We start from the raw sequence: 27,547 nt of genomic DNA, 5'->3' as shown, positions 1-27,547 counted from the left end.
CCAATGCTGACGCTAAAACGAGGATTGTGGGAAAACCAGATCTCATTCATATTCATGATCTCATTACCATAGCAATTCTTACCTGTAAAAATGGCATTTCTATATATCTGGAAAAGTATTTTTACTAGTTAAAATGTTATTTAAGATATCAGTAATTCTATTTTCACTAGTTGCAAGGGCAATTTCAGATATCAACTGCTTTTGTTGATATCAATAATTACTTTGTTACTAATAAAAATGTGAATTCTTGATATCAAGAATTCAGTTGTTACTAGATGAAATGTAAATTCTTGATATCAGTAAATGTATTTCAACATGTTACAATTGTTATTTCTGATATCTGAAAATGCATTTCTGATATCAATATAATTTCTGATATCTAAAATTGGTTTCTTACTAGTAACAATCACATTCATGATATCAGAAATGAACATTGTCACTAGTGGCAATTAAATTGTTGATATCAAGAATTAAATTGATGATATCAAGAATAGACATCTGTACTAGTAACCCTGAGATTACGAATATCAAAAACAAAGGTTTTTACTAGTAAGAATTGTATTTCTGATATGTGAAATTGGAATTTCAACTAGTAAGAAAGTAATTCTTGATATCAACAATTACATTTGAATGGCAGCGTATGTTGACATTTAACTAGTGAAAAAACAATTACAGATATCAGGAATTATCATTTTTACTAGTTGAAATGTAATTCCTGATATCAAGAATTAGCATTTTAACTAGTGAAAATTAAATTGTTGAAATCAAGAATTAACATTGTTACTAGTGGAAACTGAATTGTTGATATCAAAAATTCTAATTGTTACTAGTAGAAATCCAATTCCTGATATCAAGAATTAACATTTTAACTAGTGAAAATTGAATTGCTGATATCAAGTATCCATATCCTGCGAATGAACGGCTTGCCTATTGCCATTCCCAGGATATAAATTATTGATATCAAGAATTATCATTTTTACTAGTGGAAATTTAATTTCTGATATCAAAAATAGCAATTGTTACTACTAGTGATCACACGCAACCTGATTAATATTCATGAATCCAGCAGCTCATTAATCCTTAGTGTGTTTTCTATTGTTCTTATTATTCCTAAATTCAGTTAAAATGACTTATATGCATTCATACATGGTTATCAAGTTTTAATTCTAATTACTAAAGTTACATCATTAGATAATACTTGATTATCATATTATAATGCTTGACTGACTGATGTTAAGAGTGTAGTTTCAGATATTTAAAAAAACTGTGCCATTTTACAAACGTTCAATTCTTTTAGAGCTCCTTGGATTCAACCCACTTTGTTTTTCTCATCCTTTTCAAATAAAAAAATATTAGTACATCATTTGCTTGTTAATTTCATCACGTAGGATAGACAATCTGACAGTTACTAAGACAGCTTCTGATCAAAACAGATTAAAAAAAAGACGCATGAATTGATGACAACATTGTTTTTTTTAATATACTTGTGTATTTTATTACTTTGGTTAGTCTATAGTGCTGCTGTCGGATAACAGGTTGGACATCATGAGAAAACATAATTTGTTATGTCGAGAAAAAATTCAGTTGTGATAAGGAAGAAAATTTTGCTATGTCGAAATCATGAGAACAAATCTAATCTTATGTGATCATGAGAAAACAAGAAAGAATAATAATCCATGGCCTCTTAGGGCTTTTGTATTCAACTGAAATGACATTAAAGAATATTTTAGTTTACTAATGTAAGGATATATCCTGTGTGAACAGGACAATTTTATGTATAAAAAAAGTAAAAAAAAAAAAAAAAAAAAAAATTGTGACTATAGAAAAGATATCTCACAAAAGTAAGAATAAAAAACACAAGCTTTGTGAGGTGATAAATTCAGTTCTCACACATGGTGATGGACTCAGGTTGTGTTGACTGGGTGAAAGATGATCACACCAAAGATAGGATCTGCAAGCAGAGGAATTGTAGGAAATGCTAACACAAGCTGTAAATGACTGTAATTTCAGCACATCATATCTACAGCACATCCAGCTTCTGTTATGTCTAAGACTTTAAATTGGACATAAACAGACTTTGGTATCTAATCAGCTTATCTAACTAGCCTATTTATACACCAAATTATATATCTGCACATTATCCATTTTGCTATATGCCTGCTCAAATTAGCTAAAGCTGAAACCTCGAAAGATTGGACAATCTGCTAATAACAGAGCTCAACTACTCCTCTGAGTGAGTTAAAGTTCAATGTAAGGTTTGAAATTAGCGTTTACCAAACTTCTGTGAAAGGCTGCTCACTGGTGGAGCCTGTCGTCCAGCTCCATCTCGCTGGACATAATAGTGGAGCTAGATGGTCCAACCACACCCTTCCCCTAACCATAACCCTATCGCAAAATATATCCCCACCCATTAGGTCCATAGAGATGGAGCTGAACTAGGTTAAACTCCACCCAACAAACACCAATTAAGCATGTTCAGTCGGGTGAAAACAAACTCTGACCAACGCAAACCAATGCCAACAGGGGTAACACACTGATCCAACAAACTCCAACAGACTAGTTTGTTGGCATTTGTCGGTGCGGTGTGAATTGGCCTTTAGTGAACTAACTGCATTGTGACAGTAGTGGTTTTTACATTTCAACATGACTAAATACATTTTCCTAAAAAAAAAAAAAAAAAAAAAAAAAATATATATATATATATATATATATATACACTGTGTATATGTTAGTGTGTGTGTGTTAGGGGGTTTTGTGCTCCATAGTCATATCGTCCTATAGTCAGCCTGTGAGACTACCGATACACGTCAATCTAAATTATTTTATTTAATTATTTACTTACTAAGTGCACCAACTGCAGGGTATTATATTAATATAAGTCTGAATGCCTCTGATTGGCCATTGCATTCATAAACGCAACAGAATCGTGTGTGATTCATTATAACATACAACACTGTAAAAATACGTAAGAAGAAATATGAAAGAACAAATAAGCCCTAATATTATTAATTAGATAATAATACTAGCCTGATAATAATCATCTGTCGCAAGCCATTGTACCATTTAAACCTTTGGTTTGACTATCCATAAATATAATTTAAGATAGGAACAATTGTATTTTAACGAGTAATAATTATAATTCGACTAGTCACAATGACAATAAGAGATATCTGCAATTATAATTGCAGTAGTAAGAAATCGGATTAGAGATATCTTTAAATATGATTTGACTAGTAATTAAGTATCTGTAATTACTTAATAGATATCTTCAATAGACGCGTCGTACATCCACAAATGTAATTAGAGATATCTCTAATTCAATTTCGGCTAGTCACATTTATAGTTTAAGATATCCGAATTGCAATTGCTCCTAGTCGAATTGCTGCTGTGTGACGTGCGAATAAATTTACTCAGCTCCTCCCCGCCTACTCTGCCAACTGCTAACAACATAATAAAAGTCTGCTTTTGTTGTCACGGAGAGAAAAGCTACTGGATGAAGTACTTCATGGATTATTAAATAAATCTGGATGCAGCCTTGTGTGGTAAAAGATCTCCAGCGTGCATGTATGTATAGCGCTGTGTTTTAATTGAATCATGTTGCAAAATAGACCAAATGCAGTGTAATGTTCAATAAAGGCAGAAAATCACAAACTGCTCGTCTGAATTTATTTATTATATATTTAGACAATGAAAAATTTTTTTTTTAATTTTTATTTATTATTGTTTTTTTAAAGAAAGGTAGGCCTACCTTTAAAAAAAAAAAAAAAGGTTGGCCTAATTTGCAGATTTTATCTTACCATTCATTCTGACATTTTTCTCAGAATTGCGATATATAGACAATGCGAGATATACATTTTATAACTGAGATAAAACGTTGCTATTTCTTTATTAATTAATTATTTATTTAGTGGCGGAAACGAGCTTCCATCAATAGCCCACAAGGTGGGAGTATTGTATTGTATTATAGCAAGAGATCCATGATGATGATATTCTGCTGTGTTCAGTGATGAGCACCAATGTATTATTTTAGGCAGCGGCTATTTGCACTAAGTGTAAATAGCATATTTTCTTAGCAATAGATGCTATTTACACTAAGTGCAAATAGCAATGGATTCTCTTTACACTAAGTGAAAATAGCAGTATTTTTTTTTAACGATGTGCTGTTTACACTGTGCAAATAGCTATAGATTATATTTACACTATGTTAAAATAGCAAGATGTTCTGCTATTTATACTACTTATTTCAAATAGTGGCAATTATCTGCACCTCAGTTTTGTAGTACATTATAAAACAGCATGCAATAATAACGTAGTGAGTGTAAATTATAATTTTAATCAAATTTTTAAATGGATGCCACCTTACTGGGACAATAAAGCCCTCCCTACACCTTCCCCTAACCCTACCCAATATTTATTTTCAACTTTTTAATTATTTCCTTAATTTTTATTGAAAATAAATGCCTTTCCGATACGACTGAAAATGGAGAAAAAATGTTTGGCAAAAGGCGGATGCGAACTCCGGTGGGTCGCGTCAAAAAGCACACACTTTAACCACTAATCCACTGCAACTGATGTTAGCTTGGCGTCGTTTATCAGTGTTAACTAACCAAATCACATGTTGGTGGGCAATAGTGTAAGTAGTCTCTGACAACAAGGCATGATTGCACTTAGTGTAAATAGACACTGATTCTTTTAACATTATATCAAATGTTGCAATGGCTGACATGAGGCTTATACATATATTAGTTTGTAAATAAAGCCTAACAAAATTTAATCCACAGCACACACGTCTCAACATTAAAATATAAAACAGGCCAAAAGCCTAAGTCCTCTCTGTATTTTACACATGCTCCAGCTACATTTTTATTTCCATACTTTTGAATTACTTCTGTATAAAACAGTTTAAAATCACCCAAAGATGCAGGACCTTTATTATACAACTCTTAGACAAAATTGCGGATGACAACAGTTTCCAAGCTAGGATTGGTTAAATAAAATGTTTAAGGTGGGGCTCAACAAAAGTGTATTTGCATGCACATTGTAGATATCTATAAACGTATTTTGAATAGTCAAATTGTTAATTACAGATATCTACATTGCAATTACCCCTAGTCACAAAGCTAAATGCAGATATCTCTAAATATAGTTCTTCCTAGTCAAAAATCTGATTGGGATATCCATGATTAAATTGCAGATTTCTTTAAATGGGGTTTGAATAGTCATAATTCCAATTCAAGATATCTTTAAAAAGGATTTGCCTAGTCAAAATTCCAATTCAAGATATCTACAACTGTAATTTGACTAGTCATAAATAAAATTGCAGATATCTACAAATGTTATTTAGGATATCTTAAAAAATTTTGAAATAAAATTGAAAAATTGTATTTTAAAAATATCTTAAATTGTTGATTTTGACTAGTCAAAACTAGTCAAATCATATTGAAAGATATCTTGAATTGGGATTACGACTTAGTTTTGACTAGGCAAATCATATTTAAAGATATCTTGAATTGAAGATATCAAAAAAAGATATTTTTTTCAATGAAAGTCAATGGAAGATTATGACTAGTCGTAATAGCATAGCATTGTAGATATTATGGGGGAATGGCCTGTAGAGATGACTAATCAAAATTGACATTGTAGATATCTTCAAGCGCTCTCTCCATTCATACCATGACTAGGTCATAATCACATTGTAGATAAATGGCTGCCCACTCTTAATTCCAATTACGATGAGGGTCATAAGCAGAGCAATCATTTCACTTTCACTTTCATATCTGGAATGCGCAATATAGATAATCTGGAATTACAATTGTGACTATCCAAAATTCTGGATATTTATGGATTAGTCAAACTACCAAAGGCATCAGCTACAAGTGATATAAAACGGCTTGCCATATCATCATCATCTTGAGATTGTCAAAGGCATCAGCTACAAGTGATATCTCTGATTATCATTGATACACAATACTATCATCTATCAGCACAACCCTAAAATAAATATATATATATATAACTAGCTTGTGCATGGAAGGATACAAACTCATCAGGCGTGAAAAAAAGTGACAAAGTGTCAAACCCCCTCTCCCGTTTTCAATACCACAGGGGGGAAAAGATGAAAAAAGTGTTTTGTATAAAATCCCCTTTAACTCCAGATGGTTGACCCCAGACAGTAGAACACTTCTGTGTAAATATTTTTTTTCCAATGCATGCAATATTGCTCATTTTTTAGTTAGGTAATTTGAGGGATTTATAATGTTTTTTTTTAATCAGTTGCCTCAGTTATTCATATTTTTGTTAATTTTTATAAAATGAGAACACTATGAAAAATTCACTTTAAAGAACATCTGCATTTCTTCATGTTTACTTAAAATTTGTCATACTTAAGTGGACGGTTTCTGCCACCTCATAGAAATACAAATACTATTGAATGAATATTATGATATATTATGAGTATGACATATTATGAGCATGATATTCTCACTATAACCACTAGATGGCAGCAGAGGATCATTAATGATCTCATTTACCATTTCCACTCCGTAATATAGCTCTTTTCATATGCTTTGGATTTATATTCAGACATTATAAAATCACTATTATAACATTTTTCAAATTCAACAGTTTTGTATTGAAGTATGAAGTAACAAGTTTTCTACGTGAATCACACAAATGACCTATTTTAAATTTAAAATGGCAATTTTTGGTGAAAGATTGCTAGTTTGTATCCTTGTTAACAATCTTCTCAGTTTCTCTCAAATGTAAATCAAACGCCCATTCACAAACATATCGTGACTTCACTTTTTGAGTAATAGCGATACGCAGAAATGAACCGATACTAAAGTTAATCACTTATTGCCCTCTTAGGCAACTACGTCAAATGTTGAATGACTTCATGATTTACAAAGAAAGAATAATAATAATCATAGCTTGTCATTTTCTGTTAGTTCACTTGTACATTGCTGCATTTTAACGAATTGTTTTTCTTTTCTCTTTTGTTTTTTTCTGTTCTGCGCCCCAGAGCATTTCTCTCTATTCATTTTTGGTCATGTGACTGTCTGTGATGGTAATGTGTCGAAGGATGAGCAGTTGATATGTACTCTGTTTATAAAAATACAAACATTTTTGACCTCATTAAAAATGCTAAAAACCGTTGAATAAAAATGTTTCATTATATTATTTTTAACAACTAAGCGTTAAATAATTAATAATTAACATAAAAAAATAATTTAACAAATTAATAACGAAAAAATTGCGTCATTCTAACACAGTCACTACGACAAAATAGAGCAGCCCCAATGAGCGACTAAAACAGTCGGTGCATATAATGCATACCCCGTTTTTGTGCCATTGTCCCTATGCCTTTGAAGGGCAGTGCCCTTGCAGTGGGGACTTTGGAGTGAGCAGGGTACGTGCATGCCATTATGTAGTCATTTGGAATGCACTTGGCAAAGCGACCTAATTAACTCACTAACTAAATCCAGCATGTACCTACCAAAAACAAACAAGCACGCCGTAACATACACCAGCATAAAAAAAAAACCAGCATAAAAAAATATAAATTTTATATTTTCAAAAGTTTAATATATATTAGGGCTGTGCAATTAATCGCATTCGATTGTCATGGGCATCTCGTCAGTAAAGCCGGTCCCATGATTAGTAGTAAATCAGCATCACCTGCTTTCAGATACATCATAAATAACCTATCATGCTGAAAAAAAAAAAAAAAACATGCAAAATCGCCCTCATAATCACAGATGAATCACATTCGATTTCAAACACGATATCGCCTAGTTTGTCAGTGAATTACGGCTGTGTAGTGAATGCCGCTCAATCACAGGACCGGCTTTACTGACAAGATGCGCATGACAATCGATTGTGATTAAATACACAGCCCTAATATATATTAGTTTTCAGCATACTTTAAGAACTTTTTAAAATACAAAATGTATGTTTATTTGCAACAGTTATGCTAACAACAATAAAAAAGACATAAGCCGTTATTCCAGTAAAACAGTGTAACGAGAGGGGCGGAGCCGAGAGCCATAGGAACGGAGCGATGCCGGTGAAGTAAATGCTAATGCAGGTCAACTGCGCCACTCACCGGTCTCGAGTACCACAGAGGAGCTCTGGAAGGATGACAGGAAGGAGTGATGACAGTGTTTAACGAGAGAAGACCAGGCCTGGATTTTATTTTGTGTTTTGGTTCTGTTTGTGCGCGACAGATGTCAGCAAGGGGCTGTTGCACTATTTTGTGTTTATTTTATTATTAAAGTTTTGTTCAAATGTTTTCCAGTTCCCGCCTCCTTCTTCCCGAACTACAAACTGTGTTACAAACATCTTCTGACTTTATTTCTTTTGACTTGACCACCCTGCCCCACATACCCAAATAGGTACCTATCTCAGAACATCCTATAAAGCTATTGTTTTCACAGATTTTTGCATTCCATCAACTTCTCCTTTATCAAACGTAGGGCTGCACGATAATGGTTAAACTGATAATCACGATTATTTTGATTAAAATTATAATCACTATTATTAATAACGATTATTCTATCCTGCTGAAAAAAAAAAAAAAACCCTGCTAAAACCAGCCTAAACTTAGCTGGTTTAAGCTGGAAGTAGCTGGTTTAAGATGGTCTCCCAGCTTGGTCAAGATGGTTTAAGCTGGTTGTTCCAGCTGGTCTCCCAGCCTGACCAGCTATAAGGAAGTGGTCAAAACCCCTATAAAACCAGCCTGCTGAACAACTTTGACCAGCAAAGACCAGACTGTATGACCAGCTAAAACCAGTCAACCAGTTTAGGCTGGTTTTAGCTGGTTTTTTTTTGGTTTGGTTTTTTTGTCAGCAGGGAAATGCAATAACATTTCATTTGTCCTTTACACTGACTTTATTTAACCATCTATGATAATACAAAACTCGTGGTTTTGGATAGTGTTTTGTAATCTGTATTCACATTAGATTTTCTAAGTGACAATCTGTTCACAAATGAGAAAAAGCCACTCAGATCGCACAGTAAATTTGCTCAAAGATCGTTAATACACACTGAAAACTAACATTGCCATGCCATTTTCAACACGAAAACTGGTAAAAACTTTAGAAACTCTTAACAGAAATTCCAACAATTCCAATTTATGTAAATTGTTCCCCATTGTATTGCCACAGGTAGGAAAAGCACATTTTATTCCTCAAACACAATAGATCCATTATTGAAACTCGGTGAAAGTTTGATCATGGCACATTTAGTAACATAAACAGTACAAATGGCTTGTGAAAAAACACACTGGCTGTATGACACTTTCATGTATGCAGAATATCGCTGTGGAGAGATCGCTAAACTCCAGCAGAGTTTTCATATCATCAGCGCTTGTTATGCCATCAGTGAGCTCGCACAGGGTTCCCAGATTGCACAAATTAAATAAAACCCTGGGCAGAAAATGTATCCTTAAAGGAGAAAAGCTCTGTTTTGGGGTTTAAAGCACTTTACATCTAGCAACCTCAAGCATGAACGCTAGTGAAGACTTGTTAGCAATGCAAGATAACGCAAATGGCAAATTAAAAACACATTTTCAGGATAAATAATGAGCCGGACAATATCGTAACGATAATTTTTAATTAATCGAGAAAAGTGGATATCGTTATCGAGATTAAAATACGATTAATCGTGCAGCCCTAATCAAACGTATGACTCATTCAGTATTAAACAGGCTTCACACCTACATGCTAAACTTGTGATTTCTTCATAGCTGGAAGAAAACATAATTCCAAACTTCTAGTTTACTGCACACATATTACGCAAGATCACAGCTTCTGGTAAGAACAAAAAAATGTTACCTTGAAACTCCTCCAAGCAATACCTTGGAGAATTAAGCAGCCTAAGGCTGCATCAATCTTTGCTCATATCCGAGGTCAGTGTCAGCCCCGCTGCAGCCCACCAGAGGCTTATTAGCATTAATCATACCTGCAGCAACCACACTCTACTCAAAGTTATACAAAAGAACCAATTCAAAAGCATACATACAAAAACCACTACACAATAAATATTAAAGAAATAACAAGATACAACAAAAATACGCAAACCACGATAAAATATAAAATATAAAAACCCTGCACACATATAGGTCAAAGAGAAAAACCCTGTGCTATTTGCACTGTGCATTTTTCAATTTACAATAATCCTCTGCGTTTTGCACCTACTTTCACCAGGGAATATGTGTGCCATCCACTGTGGCTGCTGTGTCAGATGGTAGTATGTGGTCTGTGGTGCGTGATCCGGTTCAGAAAAAGAGGCACAACAGCTGCAGTGTCATCAGCCAAATCCAGATGCTTTAAGTGATTAGCAGTTTAAGCTGCAGTGAAGAGCAACCTGCCTTAGGGTTCACATCTGACCCACTTTTTGAAGGCAGGAAAGAAAGAATTCCATAGTGAGCAAGCATATGTGGCCTGCCTTCGGTTCTCCCAGGATTCAGTGACATTTAAGTATACTGTGATACTGAGTTCATGAATGTGAATTATCCATTAGCTTACACTGAAATTGGCAAGTTCAGCACAATTTAAGATAAGCCATCCAATAGTGCTCTATCTATAGGTACGACAATTTGAAAACATCTCAGGTTACCTCAACATACTGAAACACATTAAACGAAATTACAACGCAATGTCTGTTGATCTATGTTTTATCATACGTTTCATCTTTCATTGACTTTCAAAAGCAGTCATCTCATTTCTAATGTTCCAACTGAGACCACACTGACCTTGAAGGCTGCTGGCCATCCATCAGTCAGATCTACATTTCTGGTGGATTGGATATGGCTCGTTGTGTGAAAGAAAAAAGCTGTCACATCGCTGTGTTAATTGTTACAATAAGTGCTTCTGTTGTCTTATGATGAAGTCCCAATCAGTTTTTTTTCCTTCTTCATTATGCCAAGGCGACAACACTCCTTTTAAAAACTAAAAAGTAGTGCTGCATGATTATTTGAAATCGAACCAATATCACAATTTGGCTTAATGTGATTATTGAATTGCAAAGGCTGCGATTTTTTATTAAATATTTGCACAGCGTCAGTAGTAAATGCTGATCCATCTCTGCAAGTACTGTGTGAGTTTGAGTCGCTTTTAACATGCATCAGAAAAAGCAACACATGCCGAACAACCTCCTAAACTTAATGAGAAGCATTTATTAACCAGTTATACAACAAAAGAGAACATTTATTAACATGTTTTTTACCCCACAGTATCAGTCAAGTGTTTGAAATAGCTTAATTTTCTGACCTGGCGTCGCTTCTTATTACAGAATGAGAAAAATAATATATTCTATACTGTAATAAAGGCTATGTTGATTACCACTGGATTATAAATTTACTTTTTTCTTATGAAAATACCCAAGATCAGGTCAAATGTTTCTATTTCCTTTTTGTTCAATCACAGCTAGGCATGGGCCAATTACCTGTTTCAAGGTATACCGCGATTTGTAAATGTCACGGTTTCAAAACCACTAATATTTTCCATTATACCGTTCCTGCGGTATGCGCTGTTTTCCATGTCTTCTCAATGACTGAAAGAGTAGGAATCCCTCAGACTGAGTGCAGTGTAGAGAGTAACACTGACCCCTCCTCCTCCTGTTGGTGCGAGCGAGCGGTCAGTCACGTGTGTGTAGGATGGCCGAACTTAAGGCCCAGACACTTCACATTCAGCGTTCCTTTCCGTCTCGCACACAGCCATGTCCACACAGCTTTCAATGTATACTCAACCGCAGATGAGCACGGATGGGGGAGCTCACATGTGCAGTACCACAGGGTGTGCGGCTGTCTGCGAGCCCTCTTGATGATGAAAATAACGTAATGTCGATGGTGCGCGGACGGCCAAATATATCGCAACCGGCCGTTTTTTGCCTTATTGCAACTCTCTGTTCTGGACGTGCACAAACTGCATTGCAATGCAATCATTTTCCAAAATTTAATTTATGTGAAAATATGACATATGTTTACGCCCGTTAACACAGGCCAGAGACGCTGAAGACAGACGCACAGAGAAAAATACTGTAGCAAGCAGATCACTCACTGTTCACGATGCACAAACTATTGGAAGAAAATCCTCAATACTGATTTGGAGGTTTATATGAATGTGTTTCTGAGGGGAGCTGACTGTCTTCTGAAAAGTTTACGTGGTATAATTTCACAGAGCTTGTCAGAACATTGTGTTTTTGCTTCAGATTGGGTTATTATTAAATCAAATTATGTGTATGATTATTATTATATAACTAAATTATATGAAATTATATAAATGATGTGTATATGAATTATATGACTAAAATTAAATAACTGTAATTACAGATTTAGGTTGAAGAAAGATGTCAGTCTTTATGTTTTTCTTTTAAGGAAACAAATCAAAGAAAAAAATAAACTAATTCTACTGTTTCTAATATTCTGTATGTTGCTCAAAAACAAAATATATTTTGTCCAGCAGGAAAAAATATATTTTTTTTCCCGGTCATTTAAAAATAACACATTTCAGAGCTGTAAAAACAATACCGTGATACCATGAAACAGTGATATTTTTGCTTAAGGTTATCATCATACCATCAAAATCTCATACCGGCCCATGCCTAATCACAGCAATAGCTTTCCTCTGTAATTGATTCTGAGCATAGATTGTAACAGAAGATGGCGCTCTAATCTCTAACCAGATAAAAGTTTTTATCTGCACACTCAAATGCTCATGAAGAAGAGTGCTAAAAGAGCGCTTGTGCGTTCGGCTGAGTCTGTAATTTCACCTCAACTTAGAATGCTTTTATGATGAGAGAATAATGTAAACACAGCCCACTGTGAACAACTTTGTAATTCGCTTCAACCTTTTTGAATTTTATGAATTGTTATTTTAGGTTCAAGTGTGTGTAAAGATTTGGAAACAAGCAGAGTACAGCTGTTTCTAAAGCAGTGCCATCTGCTGTTCAAAACTAAGCTCAGAATCGATTCAAGAAAGAATCGTGATGCATTCGGAAAATCTCAGAATCGATGCTGAATCATTTCTCGATTCGCGCCGCATCAATTTATTTTCCCAGCCCTAGTTCTATTACATCTTTGGAGTTTCTGTGTGAGATCACCCTCTGGCATCCAATATGAATTAAACAGTCATTATATGTGTTTAGCGCTTAGTAATGTGCACACAGTCCTATTTTGGGGCATAGACAGGAAAAAAAAAATTCTCTCTAAAGACATTTTGAGTAAACATATGATAATCCATGATTTTCTCCAGTGCATGGAATTGTACAGGAGAGGTTTTCCCCCCTAAAGGTGCATAAACAGCTCATATTTCATATTAAAGACATGGACTCTGTTTTATGATTTTACATACCTACTGATAAAAACTAAGAAATTACTGTCAAAGATTTTGCATGTAAACAAGTAACCCTGCACTTGTCATTTTGTCGGTTTCTTTAAAATAAAATTATTATTGTTCTTCTCATTAACTTTTTTATCTAATTAGTATATTTGTAGTTTTTTGTTAATTTGTTTTAAAAATAACATTTGAAATTGCAAATCACAATTTTAACCTGAAAAATCACAATTCGATTTTTTTCCCAAATCGTACAGCCCTACTAAAATGTGTTTTTTGTTAAAGGGGTCATATGATGTTGCTAAAAATAACATTATTTTTTGTATTTGGTGTAATGAAATATGTTTATGCGGTTTAAGGTTCAAAAATCACATTGTTTTCCACATACTGTAAATTATTGTTTCTCTATGCCCCGCCTTTCTGAAACGTGTCATTTGTTACAAAGCTCATCGGTCTGAAAAGCGAAGTGTGCTCTGATTGGCCAGCTATCCAGTGCATTGTGATTGGCTGAATGTGACGACTGGGTAAAGGAGGAGCTGGAAACAAGTGCGAGTATTGACAATTTAATGAAAACCAAACAAAACAAACAAGAATACAAATACTGCAGGGGAGACGACAATCCAAGATGGTGGGAGACGGTGAGTAATCCAGATGGTGATGGTGAGTTGGCAGCAGGAGAGGATGGCACAGGAACTGCGGGGAATTGAGCCGAAGGTAAGGTGGTGATGCTTGTGCAGGTGCGAAGAGTGGATGAGGTTCCGGGGGAAGACACGGACATCCAACGCAGAACAACATAGAAGCATAGAACAAACCAACATGAAACAACACTCTCACAAACACAAGACGTGAGACAAGCCATATATATATAGAGAGGGTAATGAGTGACAGCTGCTGCTGATGACAATTAACGGAGACGCCCACAAGCTAATCAGTGCAGACGCGAAACACACAGACTTCACTACAAAGTGCAAAACCCAGAGATCACGGTTTACCAATCGTGACAGTACCCCCCCCCTCTAAGAACGCCTCTTGGAGTTCCCAGAAGGTCCTACCTGCTGATTGTAATCATCAATAAGGGAGTGATCCAATATGTCCCTAGCAGGTACCCAACTCCTCTCCTCCGGACCGTAACCTTCCCAGTCCACCAAGTACTGGAATCCTCGCCCCCTCCGCCTCGAGTCCAGAATGCGATTAACCGAATAGGTCGGTTCCCCATCTACGAGACGCGGCGGAGGGGGAACTGGAGTAGGCGGATTAATACGTGCATAAAACACGGGTTTAATTTTGGACACATGAAAGGCGGGGTGTATCCTCCTGTACGCTGGAGGTAGTTTGAGGTGGACTGTCACCGGCTAATGATCTTGGTGATAGTAAACGGGCCAATAAATTTGGGAGCTAACTTGTTAGATACGGATCGCAGAGGAATGTTATTGGTAAAAAGCCACACTTTTTGACCCACAACGTAAACGGGAGGCTTTGACCGGTGGCGATCGGCCTTGGCCTTAGTGCGCTCCCTCATCCGAAGCAGAGTCTCGCGTGCTCTGGTCCAGGTGCGGTAGCACCTCTGGACAAACGCGTGAGCGGAGGGGACCGCGACTTCAGATTCCAGACTGGGAAAAACTGGTGGCTGGTAACCTAAACTGCATTGGAACGGAGAAAGGCCCGTGGCTGACACTGGTAACGAATTGTGAGCGTACTCCACCATAGAGAGTTGTTGATTCTTGGAGACCAAACATCGCAACGTCCTCTCTAAATCTTGGTTGGCTCGCTCAGACTATCCGTTACTTTGGGGATGATAACCCGAAGACAAGCTAACTGACGCTCCTAGCAATTTACAAAACTCTTTCCAAAATTTGGATATAAATTGAGATCCCCTGTCAGAAACCACGTCTACCGGGAGGCCATGAAGCCGAAAGACGTGATCTAGGACAGTGACCGCTGTCTCCTTGGCTGTCGGTAATTTGGGCAAGGGAATGAAATCCAAACAAAACAAACAAGAATACAAATACTGCAGGGGAGATGACAATCCAAGATGGTGGGAGACGGTGAGTAATCCAGATGGTGATGGTGAGTTGGCAGCAGGAGAGGATGGCCCAGGAACTGCGGGGAATCGAGCCGAAGGTAAGGTGGTGATGCTTGTGCAGGTGCGAAGAGTGGATGAGGTTCCGGGGGAAGACACGGACATCCAACGCAGAACAACACAGAAGCATAGAACAAACCAACATGAAACAACGCTCTCACAAACACAAGACGTGAGACAAGCCATATATATATAGAGAGGGTAATGAGTGACAGCTGCTGCTGATGACAATTAACGGAGACGCACACAAGCTAATCAGTGCAGACGCGAAACACACAGACTTCACCACAAAGTGCAAAACCCAGAGATCACGGTTTACCAACCGTGACACTGAATGCCTCTAGCGTGTGATGGAAATGTTACGCCCCTTGTCATACTGTGATGCGTGTCCCGGTCAGAACATCGGTGCTACAAGACAAAAACAATAAAATCCATTACAAATGAGCCATTTGTTGCATCCAGTGTGGACATAATTATGGATTATAATGATTTATACTGTGTTATTACGCGTTGCATCGCGTCGCGTAAACATAAAACCATGACTGCATTTGTGATCGGAGAAACGACAAGCGCTACTCTACACCAGCGGTTCTCAATTCCACTCCTCGTTCCCCCCAGCTCTGCATATTTTTGCATGTCTCTCTTTGTTAACACACCTAATTCAGATAATCAGCTCGTTAGAAGTGAGCTCCGTGCATGAACTGTGTTCCCATTGACATGGTCCCTACACAGTGTTCATTGCTCCCTACACCCTGAGCAGGGGAAATCTGTTGAAGTTAACTTCACTTCAGAACATTCATTCACGGATTTACAATGCGCAACGTCTTCACACATTGACAAGTATATACCTCTGTAAATAAATACAATTTAAATTCACGTCTCGCACACTTCAATGCACTTTGAATGGAACATATACGTTCACTTCATGCTGGAATCATAGAGGAATATCCTGTGATGTCCACTTCGCAGGGCAATTATGTTTGAATAGAACAAACGTCTGAAAGCATAAGAGAAACATACAAAATGTGCAGAGCAGGGGGGGTGCGAGGACTGAAATTAAGAACCGCTGCTCTACACTGCTCAAAACTCGTGTTTGAATCATCAGTGGCAAATCTTTTACATATATAAACGTACTTACAGACTGTGAGTCAGAACAGCCGGCACTGTAGTGTTCTCTCCAAGGATCAGGAAACAGTCCTCCATAAAATGTGTAGCACACATCTGAATATTTGGGTTGAACAGTTCTGGAACAGTGTTGTAAATACAACTTAACCACTGATTTCTAGTTGTGTCCTCTTTTGGAAGGCCAAACAAAGTATTTTTGCTATCACAATGAAACAGCATCTCCACAACACGGCGCCAGCGGCAACAGCGAGAATCAAAGGTTCTGCCTTCTTTCTTTGCATGAACATTTGGGCGGCGTTATGCAAATCTTCCCACATCTTGACGTAGACGTGGGGGCATGTTTAAACGAGGAGTTTTAGGAGGGCATGGATGAGTCTTAACTTTTATAAAGAATATCTCTTTGGATTTGAGACTTTAGTCTTTGCAACTTTACAGATCTTCTTTATGCACCAAGAGCTAGTAACACACCAAAGAGAATGGAAAACTTGAAATCTTATCATATGATCCCTTTAACCTTAAGTTTATATTGAGTGTGTTGACCCATTGTCACTATTAGTTGTTGTTGTTGTTTTTTTTATTTCATGCAAACTATTTTCCAGAGGTTAAATGCATAAGATGGAAATTCCCACCATACTGTTCATTGTTATATTCCTTCTCAGAGTAAACTGTCACGTGCAAATCAAGAACTTTTAAACTAAATTATAAAAAATTACAATATGTTCCTGTTAACTATGGCTCCTTTCATTGGTGTAATTTGGTTTTGTAGCAATAATAATTGGGTTTTTTTGAGACACTCCATGGAAATGATACATGAACAAGACAATTAACAAAAAGCTGCAAACAGATTATGTGCCAAAATGATTCATTAATGTTACTGTTCAGCATTTTTCAGCATTCATTTTTATTTTAATTAATTTGTGCTATTCTGAGATGTGTATTGTTAGTCAACTAAAATCAACTATTCCATTGTTATCAACATTCAGTTGTTTCCTATAGTTGCAAGGAACACTGCCAAATAGGACTGAAAACTGTGTGACTGCAACTAAAGCTCTCAACTTTCAGTTAGAAGCATATAGTTTCTTGTTATTATGAAATGTAGTGATGTAATTATGCACCCTGGGCTGGTTGAAAACTGATGAAAATATGTGATGATTCAATTCGGTTGAGATGTTAAACGAATCACAATACAATTGGGGTGGGGGTTTATACGAATGTATCGCTGAGGGTAGCTGGCTGTCTTTAGGAAAATGTTACTTCACCTGCATGTGACATCATTAACATGGTTCATCATTAATGTGGTTCAAATGACAGAGGTGTGCAGAGGTATGTTTTGGGAAACAGTGACAGTTTGTGAAAGAGATTTTTAATTTTTCTATTGGTGGATCTTAATATAGGGGGTTAAAGGGATACTCCATCCCAAAATGAAAATTTTATTCATTATTCACTTACCCCCATGTCGTTCTAAACCCATAAAAGCTTTGTTCGTCTTCAGAACACAAAGATATTTTGGATGAAAACCGGAGGGCTTGAGACTGTCCTTGAGACTGTGTTTAAGTCGTGGGCTAGTGGTTAGAGAGTTTGACTCCTAACCCTAAGGTTGTGAGTCTCGGGCCGGCAATACCACAACTGAGGTGCCCTTGAGCAAGGCACCGAACCCCCAACTGCTCCCCGGGTGCCGCAGCATAAATGGCTGCCCACTGCTCCGGGTGTGTTCACGGTGTGTGTGTGTGTGTGTGTGTGTGTGTGTGCACTTTGGATGGGTTAAATGCAGAGGAAGAATTCTGTGTATCGGTCACCATACTTGGCTGTATGTCGTCACTTTCACTTTCAAAGACTACCAAATAAATAACAGTCAAGGTCCAGGAAAGTATGAAAATCATTGTCAGAATAGTCCATCTGCCATCAGTGATTCAACTGTAACGTTATGAAGCGACGAGAATACTTTTTGTACACAAAGAAAACAAAAATAATGGTAAACTTTGCATCTTTTCGATGTATCCAAGATGGCGCCGAGCATGGCGGCCGTGTTGCGAGCTCCGAGTAAACTTTGCAGTTTTTCGTCTGTTTTACTTGTTTTTTTTTGTTGTTCTACGTGTTGGCTGTTGTTTGTATAACTGTCTACGATAGACACACGCTTCTGAACATCGGTTCCTACGTCGCGGAACGCAAACCGGACTTTGAGTTCTTGAACGCCGGCGCTTTGTTTACAGACACCGCATCAGAGCCCTTTGTCTGGGCTGCGCGGGGCGCGCGACCGAGGAAACGCCGCCGGAAAAGAGGAAAGAGAGCCGGCGTCCTCGTCAGACTCAGACGTCGTCCCCTCCGACCTCCTCTCCCATCCATTTTGCTGGCTAACGTTCAGTCACTGGACAACAAACTTTGCGAACTGCGGGCACCTATCTCATACCAACGAGAAACAAGGGACTGCTGCATTATTTGCCTCACAGAAACCTGGATGTCTGCAGTGGTCCCAGGACTCAGCCATCGCGCTTACGGGGTTCTCCGTGCACCGCTCGGACAGAACGAAAGAGCTCACAGGGAAAAGCAGAGGCGGGGGCGTTTGTTTTCTTTATCAACAACTTGGGGTGTGATGAAAGGAACCTACACTCTATTAAATCCTTCTGCTCCCCTGATCTGGAATTTCATATGCTTCTGTGTCGACCATTCTGGCTACCGAGGGAATTCACAGCGGTCATAATCACCGCTGTTTACATTCCCCCTCAAGCCAACACAGACCAGGCACTCAAGGAACTGTATGGGAATATAAGTGAGCAGGAAACCGCGTACCCCAGATGCAGCGTTTATCGTTATGGGGGACTTTAACAAAGCCAACTTCAGGAACAATAGCTCCGAAATATTTTCAACACATCACCATCAACACGCGTGGTGATCGTGTACTGGACCACTGCTACTCCTCCTTTCCGGGACGCCTACAAATCTCTCCCACCCCCACCTTTCGGCAAATCGGATCACTCTTCCATTCTGCTGCTGCCTGCTTATAGGCAGAAACTGAAACGGGAAGCACCCGCCCTCAGGACTTCAGTGCTGGTCGGGACCAATCAGACGCTATACCTACAAGACTGTTTTTGATCACGTGGACGTGGGACATGTTCCGGGCAGCGTCTGATGACGACATAGAGGCGTACTCAAAACTGTAACGTGTTTCATCAGGAAGTGTGTAGAAGATGTAGTGCCGACAAAAAACAATCCACATCTACCCCAACCAAAAACCGTGGATTAATAGCGATGTTCGAGCAGCCTTGTCAGCGCGGACATCCGCTTTTAAATCCGGAAACGCTGATGATAGCAAACAAGCCAGTTACGATCTCAGGAAATCCCATCAAAGCCGCAAAAAGACAATACAAAAACAAAGTTGAAGACAATTCAAACACCAGCGATGCAAGAGGCATGTGGCAGGGAATCAATAAAATCACAGACTTTAAAGGGAACAAACCAGCTACTGTGACATTCCCGCCTCTCTACCCGACGAGCTGAATAACTTTTATGCTCGTTTCGAGGCTCACAACACCCGCCCACACAGAGAGCGCTCCCGCAGCTGCTGCAGAAGATGTGAGTGCACTCTCCGTCTCTGTCGCGGATGTAACCCGATCCTTCCGACGGGTGAATATCCGCAAGGCAGCGGGTCCTGATGGCATCCCAGGTCAGTGACTCCAGCCATCCTTTCCCACAGACTGCTCTCTCTGCTGCCCTCAGGAAGACGTCTCCACAGCATCCGATCCCGCACTAGCCGACTGAGGGATAGCTTTTCCCTCAGGCTATCCGACTTATGAACAGTCTGAACTAATACACCCTACAGCATACTCCACAAATATGGTATGCCACACACTGCACTTTAACTTTAACAGTTCAAACACCGAACTATTTAACACAATAATCTACCTGCTACCACTGGATTCCATCCAATGCACATCCATAACATTTCTGTATCCCAGCCCACGTACACTTAGCATATTTTCATGCGTATATATGTCTACATAATCTAGAATGTGTACATTCTGTGTATAGTGTATAATGTGTAGTGCTAACTGTATGTATGTACATATTGCGTAAAATGTGTAGTGCTAACTGTAAGTATGTCCAATAGTACACTGTGTGTACTGACTATATGTATGTGCATATTGCATATTTTTCACCTGTTGAAGTCTGTATGGTTATATGTTAACTGTTTCTGCAATTTCTGGTGCACGCTCCCAAGAATTTCACTCACCAAGGCACATGTGCTGGTGATGTGACAATAAAGTGACTTGACTTGACTTGAATTCCTCTCCTCTGTGTCTCTCCAAATCCATTTAGTGCCATTTTGGCAAATCTGAGCTGTACTCAGATGGCGTATGCTCTTCTGTATCAGCCGCGCCACAAGGATACGTTTTTACGTGTATTTACGCTTTGGTTTGAAAGCAAACAACACATTGGTGCAGCGAGGAGCGTATGCCATCTGCGTACAGCTCAGATTTGCCAAAATGGCGCTATGCTCGTCGCTTCATAACGTTGAGGTTGAATCACTGATGGCAGATGGAGTATTCTGATGATGCTTTTCATACTTTCCTGGACCTTGACACTGTTGTTTATTTGGCAGTCTATGGGACAGTCTCAAGCCTACCGGTTTTCAACCAAAATATCTTAAATTGTGTTCCGAAGACAAACAAAGCTTTTATGGGTTTGGAACGACATGGGGGTAAGTGATTAATGACTAAATTTTCATTTTGCGATGGAGTAACCCTTTAAGCAACGAGTTCCATCGGTGTATGGGAAACGCATAGCTGCATGGCTAAATGTCATGAATATCTAAAATGTTTTAATTTTTCTTTTAAATTAGCTTTTTACCCCTCTCAAATGCTTAATAACCCCACCGGCTAACATAAATGGGACAAAAGCTGCATTCCAAGCACAAAATTCTCTGATAAAAAGAGAAAAGCACATCAAAGGGTTTTCTCTTACATCTCTTTTTCAGTCTCTCACAACCCCATGCAAGGCCGAACTAATGTACCTTCAGAAGGTAAAGCCTCAACTATTGCGTACATGGGCATAGCAATATCAAGGAGTTTCAGGTGGGCATACAGGCACCCTCTTAAACGCACTCTCTCATCTGAGAATTTAGGAAAATTTAAAGTTTGTCCTTATATAAGTAGTCACTCTCTGTGTCTTATATGCAGATTCAGGGCATGCAGTGCTTTGAGTGGCAGAGATCTCTGGGAAGCTTGTGTAACATCCATAAACCAGCACCATTTGAGCCTTTAAACACAACTTGAAATTTAAAAACATATTTAAAAACATCAAAACTGTTCCTTCATACTGCACATGTAAAGTACAAGACAGGAACCAATGAGGAAAATAAGTAGCCACAAATCATGATGCAGCAAATTACTTGCAAATATACAATACACAATTTCAAACAGTAATTGCAAACACTTATTTCCCTTTGTCTGATCATGAGAAATGTGACACAGACCTGTGGTCCAATACCATACTACTCAGATTTACAGCTTGCTGAGACAGAAGACACATTTATCTTGAAGACTCGGAAGCAAACCACACTTGATGGCAGCTCCCTGAAGTGCAAGCACAGCATCATCAGTCATGTGAACGGCAGCAGGCAATATTAAAGTTCATCTGACTCTATGAAGGTCAAATTCCTACCAAGTGCAAAACACTGATGTTGAGCCAGCAGTAATTCAGCGGTCATGACATCAATGCTCATTTTAGTTTCATCCATTTTTTTAATTGACAGAAAGTATTATTTTTTAAGGGAAAATGAAATAAATACATTTAAAACAGCTTAAAGTTCTTCAAAACGCTGAGCTGACACGTTAAGACCCACTTTGTTATGATATAAATGGCATGTGCATACTTAGACCTAAACACATACACACATTTATACCAACACACCCTGAATACAACTAAAAAAAAATATGACAAATCATATAAAAAATAACTGCAACACATGTATACAAACACATCATGGCATGTAAGTAATGAAACCTTAAGGACAAAGCATCAAATTATAATAATTCCATTATGGTAGGGAAGTGTATTTTACCACATAGTAGGAAAGCCTTTAAAAGTAATCTTAATATAAAACTTTGAGTGGGGTTCACATGGACCTTATATCGAGGCTATTTAAAACAACGGTGTGTTTATTGAATGCATTGGACAAATACAAGCAGAACATAGTGTTCAGACAGTTAGACACTTAAATAGGACAAAATAATGCCTTGAAACATTCTTTTTTCTTAACGTCCTACTCGTGCAGTTCATGCTTTTGTTGTGAAATGTGTTTTGCCCATTCCCCACATTCTAAAATACATCTTAAGAGAATGAGATTTGACCGGTGAGAACAAGATAAACTCCACAAATTAAGGATGATTTAGTTTCCTCATGCTCACGTGTCGGTAGATGAGATGCTTCACGCGCCGTTGGCCAATAATAAATGAAAGAAGCACGCGAGCTTACCTGTGAATGTCCCTGGTACATATTCAGTCCAAGTGCTGAAAACACCGGCGAGTGTGTTGGTACACCACTACTGTAAATAGTCAGTGAGGAGGAGAAAGAGGAGCGGCGCTATCCTGAGATGTTTTCATGCTCCAGCTGCGTCCACGTGAGGATTCCTCTTACAGGACCTTTCACGAGACCGTGCATCCGAGTTTCTGACGTTCATATTACGCCGTGAGCTTCGAGGTAGTGGATTCACTGCGTGATACGGCTAAAGCATTGTGATCTTCCTCTTTTTTCCTCGGGTTATTCCACTCCTTAGTGGAAATGTTCGAGTCCCAGCCCACTTGAGCACGGAAACGCCTCATTGAGCAGTATGCCACCTCCCATGAATAACATCAACACTGTGCTGCTGCTGCTGCCGGATGGCGTCAGTGCAATACTCTACACTTTTATTAATTTACTTTATACTGCTGAGTAATAAGAGGACATGCGCTATATTAATCTAATGATGTTGGTTACATTTTACAGTGTTAAACATATTTAGTTACATAGGTACAAAATACAATTTTATTTATTACAAGATTAATAATGCCTCACGTTGGCAACCTCCACACTCTTTAGCTTGGTCACACTGGTTGTATTCCTTCCAGGACTTTGCAAACATGGAGCTATCAGTGCTGCATGGTCCCACTTAAAAAAATATTTCGGCTTGGATGAGGGCAATATCTAAAATTAAGGACTTGTTAAAGGACATGTTTAAATGTCTTTACACTGTATTTGCCTAGTGAATTTTATGTAATCATTTTGTTATAGACTATTTGTGATTGTACCTAATGTGATGCAGAGGGAGTGGGAAAGATTTTTTTTTAACTAAATCAAGTTAACATTTGGTGCGACCACGTTTCATTTAAAACAACTTTTGTCCTAGGTGCACTTGTGCATAGTTTTTCAGGTAGCTTTACAGAAAGGTTTCTTGTAGCATCTTGGAGACATTGCCACAGTTCCTCTGGATTTAGTCTGTCTCAGTTTTTCTTGTTTCTTCATATAATCCCAGACAGACTGGATGATGATGAAATCAGATCTCTGGGTGGAGCACTTGTTGTTGTCAGACTCCTTGTGTATACAAAAATGTCACTGTATTATTACAATTAATGGCAAAAGGAATGTTTGGAAAAGTAAACCGTTATTTCCTACTGACACACTAAAGCAAAATATAGAAATAACTGGCTTTTTCTTTTCTTTTTTTTCTTTTTTGGTGAAAATACTAATGGCCTAAGACTTGTGCATAGTACTGTATGTCTGTATAACTATTTTCTGTAACACTTAATAAAAATTGATTTAAAAAAAAAAAAGATTAATAATGCCAACAAAGAGTTTTAATACAAAGTCCAACAAAATAAGAAGATATTAGTAAAGTATTGTTCTTTATCATATAATTCTTGTTTAAATCTCATTGTAACAATGCAGTTACTAAGTTTAACATACTAAAATCTGCTTACAGTGCTTTGGGATTTAAGGCACATAAAAAAAATCCCTATTATTAGGGATATTATTATTATTATTATTTTCATGCATTGTTTTCTGTTTTTTGGATTAACCACTATTCTCGAAGATTCTCACTATGTTTTATACAAATTAGCATAATTCAAAGACCACTAACAAATGATTATTTATAGAGCAGTACCCTATGCCACTTCTTATAAATAACAACAACACTCAAGATGAGTAGCTGCTGTGCCAGTACACTACTGTACACTTTTTATTAATGAACTTTATACTGCTGAGTGATAAGAGGGCTTCCAAAATGAGAGAGATACATTTTAATTATTTTATTCTTTCATTCACTTATTTTGTATTACTGTAATGGAAACTAGGGGTACTGGAAATAGGTTCCTTGCTTGGACCTACAGTACCATGTTCCTTCCATCACTGTCTCATTGGAGGCATTCATTATGATTGATTGTCTTTTGCTCAGTGTAGCAGTCCAAGCTTAATCACAAGTGAGACACACAATGACCTATTCATTAGAAGTCATCCACACTATGCTGTATGTCAGCTTCAAATTAATGAGCTGACATGCAATCAAATATTTCCCCTCCCTGAGTCATGACTAGCAAATGGGGTCAGGCCATAGAAATCCTCAATAACTTCAAGTCTTCTTTCCTTCCAATTTATTTTTAATGAATTCCTGGAAATGATGTAGGCTAAATTTTGACAGAAAAGCCCAGTATGGTGGATACGATGTAACTAGTTGTTACATAGTCTTATGGCTCATGCATTGTTAGCACAGAACTGTTTCTGCATGAGAAAAGAATAATTTTGTGATATTATTCAACGTCATTAAGCACTTCAGTCTCCCTTCACCGACTGAACAGTTCAGGTCCATCATTCTGTTGTTTAATGTACTGGCTGATTTGACCTTACAGTGGCTACTCATGTGTGACCTGATATTAGCAGTGGGGATTCTTGAACTGTTTATCCAATATTCTGTCCATGAAGGTCATCTCTAAAGGACATGAAAAGAGTGTCCTTAATTATCAAAGGATCTCCCTTTATTCATTTTTCTTTGCAGCTCTTGCATATTCTGCTAATTCATTCACCTGCATCCACCACACCAAATCACCTCACCTCTCAATTTCCCCATCATTTTCTCCAGTATTTACCCTCTTCAGTCCCTATTGCTTCTTCAGATTTTTCAACCTGAAGACTTTCAAGTCTCTACGAAAAAATTTTTTTTTACATGACAAATTAACAAAGAAGTGTATAAATGGAAATGGAAATATGTATATATGGCAAGAATGGCGATTACATGCAGAAATTCACAATGCATGGTGAGTTAGATTTAAAATGCAAGAAAATGTTAATACGACTGCACATACATTTCCAATAAAGTTATTAATACACAGAAAATGCTTCTACAAATCATATTTTAAATGCTACTATATTCACATTTCACAAGTGGACAATGACGTTATATAAATTATAAGTAAAATATTTTCAGATAAGAATATGTAAAGAATTGTATGTTAAGGAATATGCAAGTTATTGCATATCATGTGACATATGCAGATCAGTGCATATTATGCATATTTTATAAAACAAATAATATGCAAAATGTGTAAACTTATTGTTTTATATTTAATTGTTTTCTCTAACCAATATATATATGTAATGATCATTACAACACATCAAGATATCCAGGACTATTTGTGCTGATATATTTGCTTTAACATTCAGTTCAAAAGACGCCAATTTTCCTAAACAAATTTCTGGCTTTGTTCAGAGTGCTGCTAAAGCGCAAGTGCACTTGCAGTTGGTGAACCTCACTGAATTCATATCGTGAAAAATCTATCTTTTCAAGAGTCATTTACAAGGTTTTTTTTTAATGAAACCACTTGCTTGTGAGAGTCACTTATTTCAACAGACCCCTCTCTATAACCATCATACAAAAAAAAAAAAAAAAAACAGTTTAGGCTAAGTTAAACTTAGACCACAAATTTTCATGTCAGACATTCATATGCTAATTGACCCTAACATCATCTGTTTTTTTTCACAAACTACTCTCAAGTCTCCATCCCAAAGAACAAAAACGTCATCAAAGTCAAGTTTGAACTATCTGTGCTCTTGGCAGAGATGACCTTGTGTTCTCCTGTGTGAACTCAAGTGAAGTCAAGATTGAAGCTGGAAATGAAAGGATTGTATATATGAAGCCTCTGTCCCAGAGCAGACTAAATAACCTAAATTAATTTCTTTGAGTGTGTTTTCAAATTGAAATGAAAATTTGTGCTAGTATACATATTCATGACAAGCCAGCATGAGTCATGTAATTGTGCACATGCAATCAGTGTTGTTCTTCCAAATGTTATTGGAAGTAAGTTTTTGATTTGGCTGTAATTATAGCCATGCATTCATTAAGTACTAAAGCACAAATGAGAGTGTGAAATAAAACCATAAGGTGTTAATAACTTAATATTTTTTTCATAACATTGCCAGTTATTTTGTATATTTCCTCTAACAAAAATACAGAGACAAAGTAGCATTAGTGCACAATAGTTGTTCTTACTTTCTGAATGAGTCATCAGGGGCGTTGCACAAGATCCCGGGCCCTATGCATAGACAGTCCTGATGGGCCCCCATGCACCCCCCCCAACCCCCGACCCCCCCCCAAAAAAATATATAATCCAGACTTTTCAAGGGCCCTCTCTTCCTTTGGGGCCCTGGTAATCAGTACTGGTTTTAACCCCAGTCCGATGCCCCTGTGAGTCATTGTGTTGAACAAATCTGTGAATAACTCATTGACTCACTCATAAAGATGTCACTACCTTTTGCACCCACAAAAAGAGACGCAGTTTAAATAGTATCTGTGCAATCAAGTCAACGATATTGCTGGACATGAAGTGTCCCCAACTAAGTAAGCCAGAGGCGGCAAGGAACCAAAACTCAGACAGAATGGAGAAAAAACCTTAGGAGAAACCAGGCTCAGTCTGGGGGCCAGTTCTCCTCTGGAAAGACGAACCAGTAGTTCAATTCCAGGCTTCACTAAAGTCACATTGTG

The 27,547-nt window shown here is 37.6% G+C and overlaps 1 protein-coding gene across 3 annotated transcripts in view; it reads right to left on the bottom strand.

Moving 5' to 3' along the window:
• The window catches only part of pex5lb (peroxisomal biogenesis factor 5-like b), a 65,028-nt gene extending 41,677 nt beyond the window's left edge, over positions 1 to 23,351 (bottom strand). For 2 of the 3 annotated variants that reach the window (XM_042717848.1, XM_042717849.1), the window contains exon 1: positions 23,011 to 23,351. In XM_042717848.1, the coding sequence (XP_042573782.1) occupies positions 23,011 to 23,031 (21 nt within the window). In that variant the 5' untranslated portion in view covers positions 23,032 to 23,351. The remainder of the gene's footprint in view (positions 1 to 23,010) is intronic. The other variant, XM_042717850.1, reaches the window with a different exon arrangement.
• Between the last annotated feature and the right edge of the window lie 4,196 nt (positions 23,352 to 27,547).

This window comes from Cyprinus carpio, chromosome B2 (assembly GCF_018340385.1).
Source record: "Cyprinus carpio isolate SPL01 chromosome B2, ASM1834038v1, whole genome shotgun sequence".
NCBI lineage: Eukaryota > Metazoa > Chordata > Actinopteri > Cypriniformes > Cyprinidae > Cyprinus > Cyprinus carpio.
This window is presented reverse-complemented; position numbering and strand designations above follow the sequence as displayed.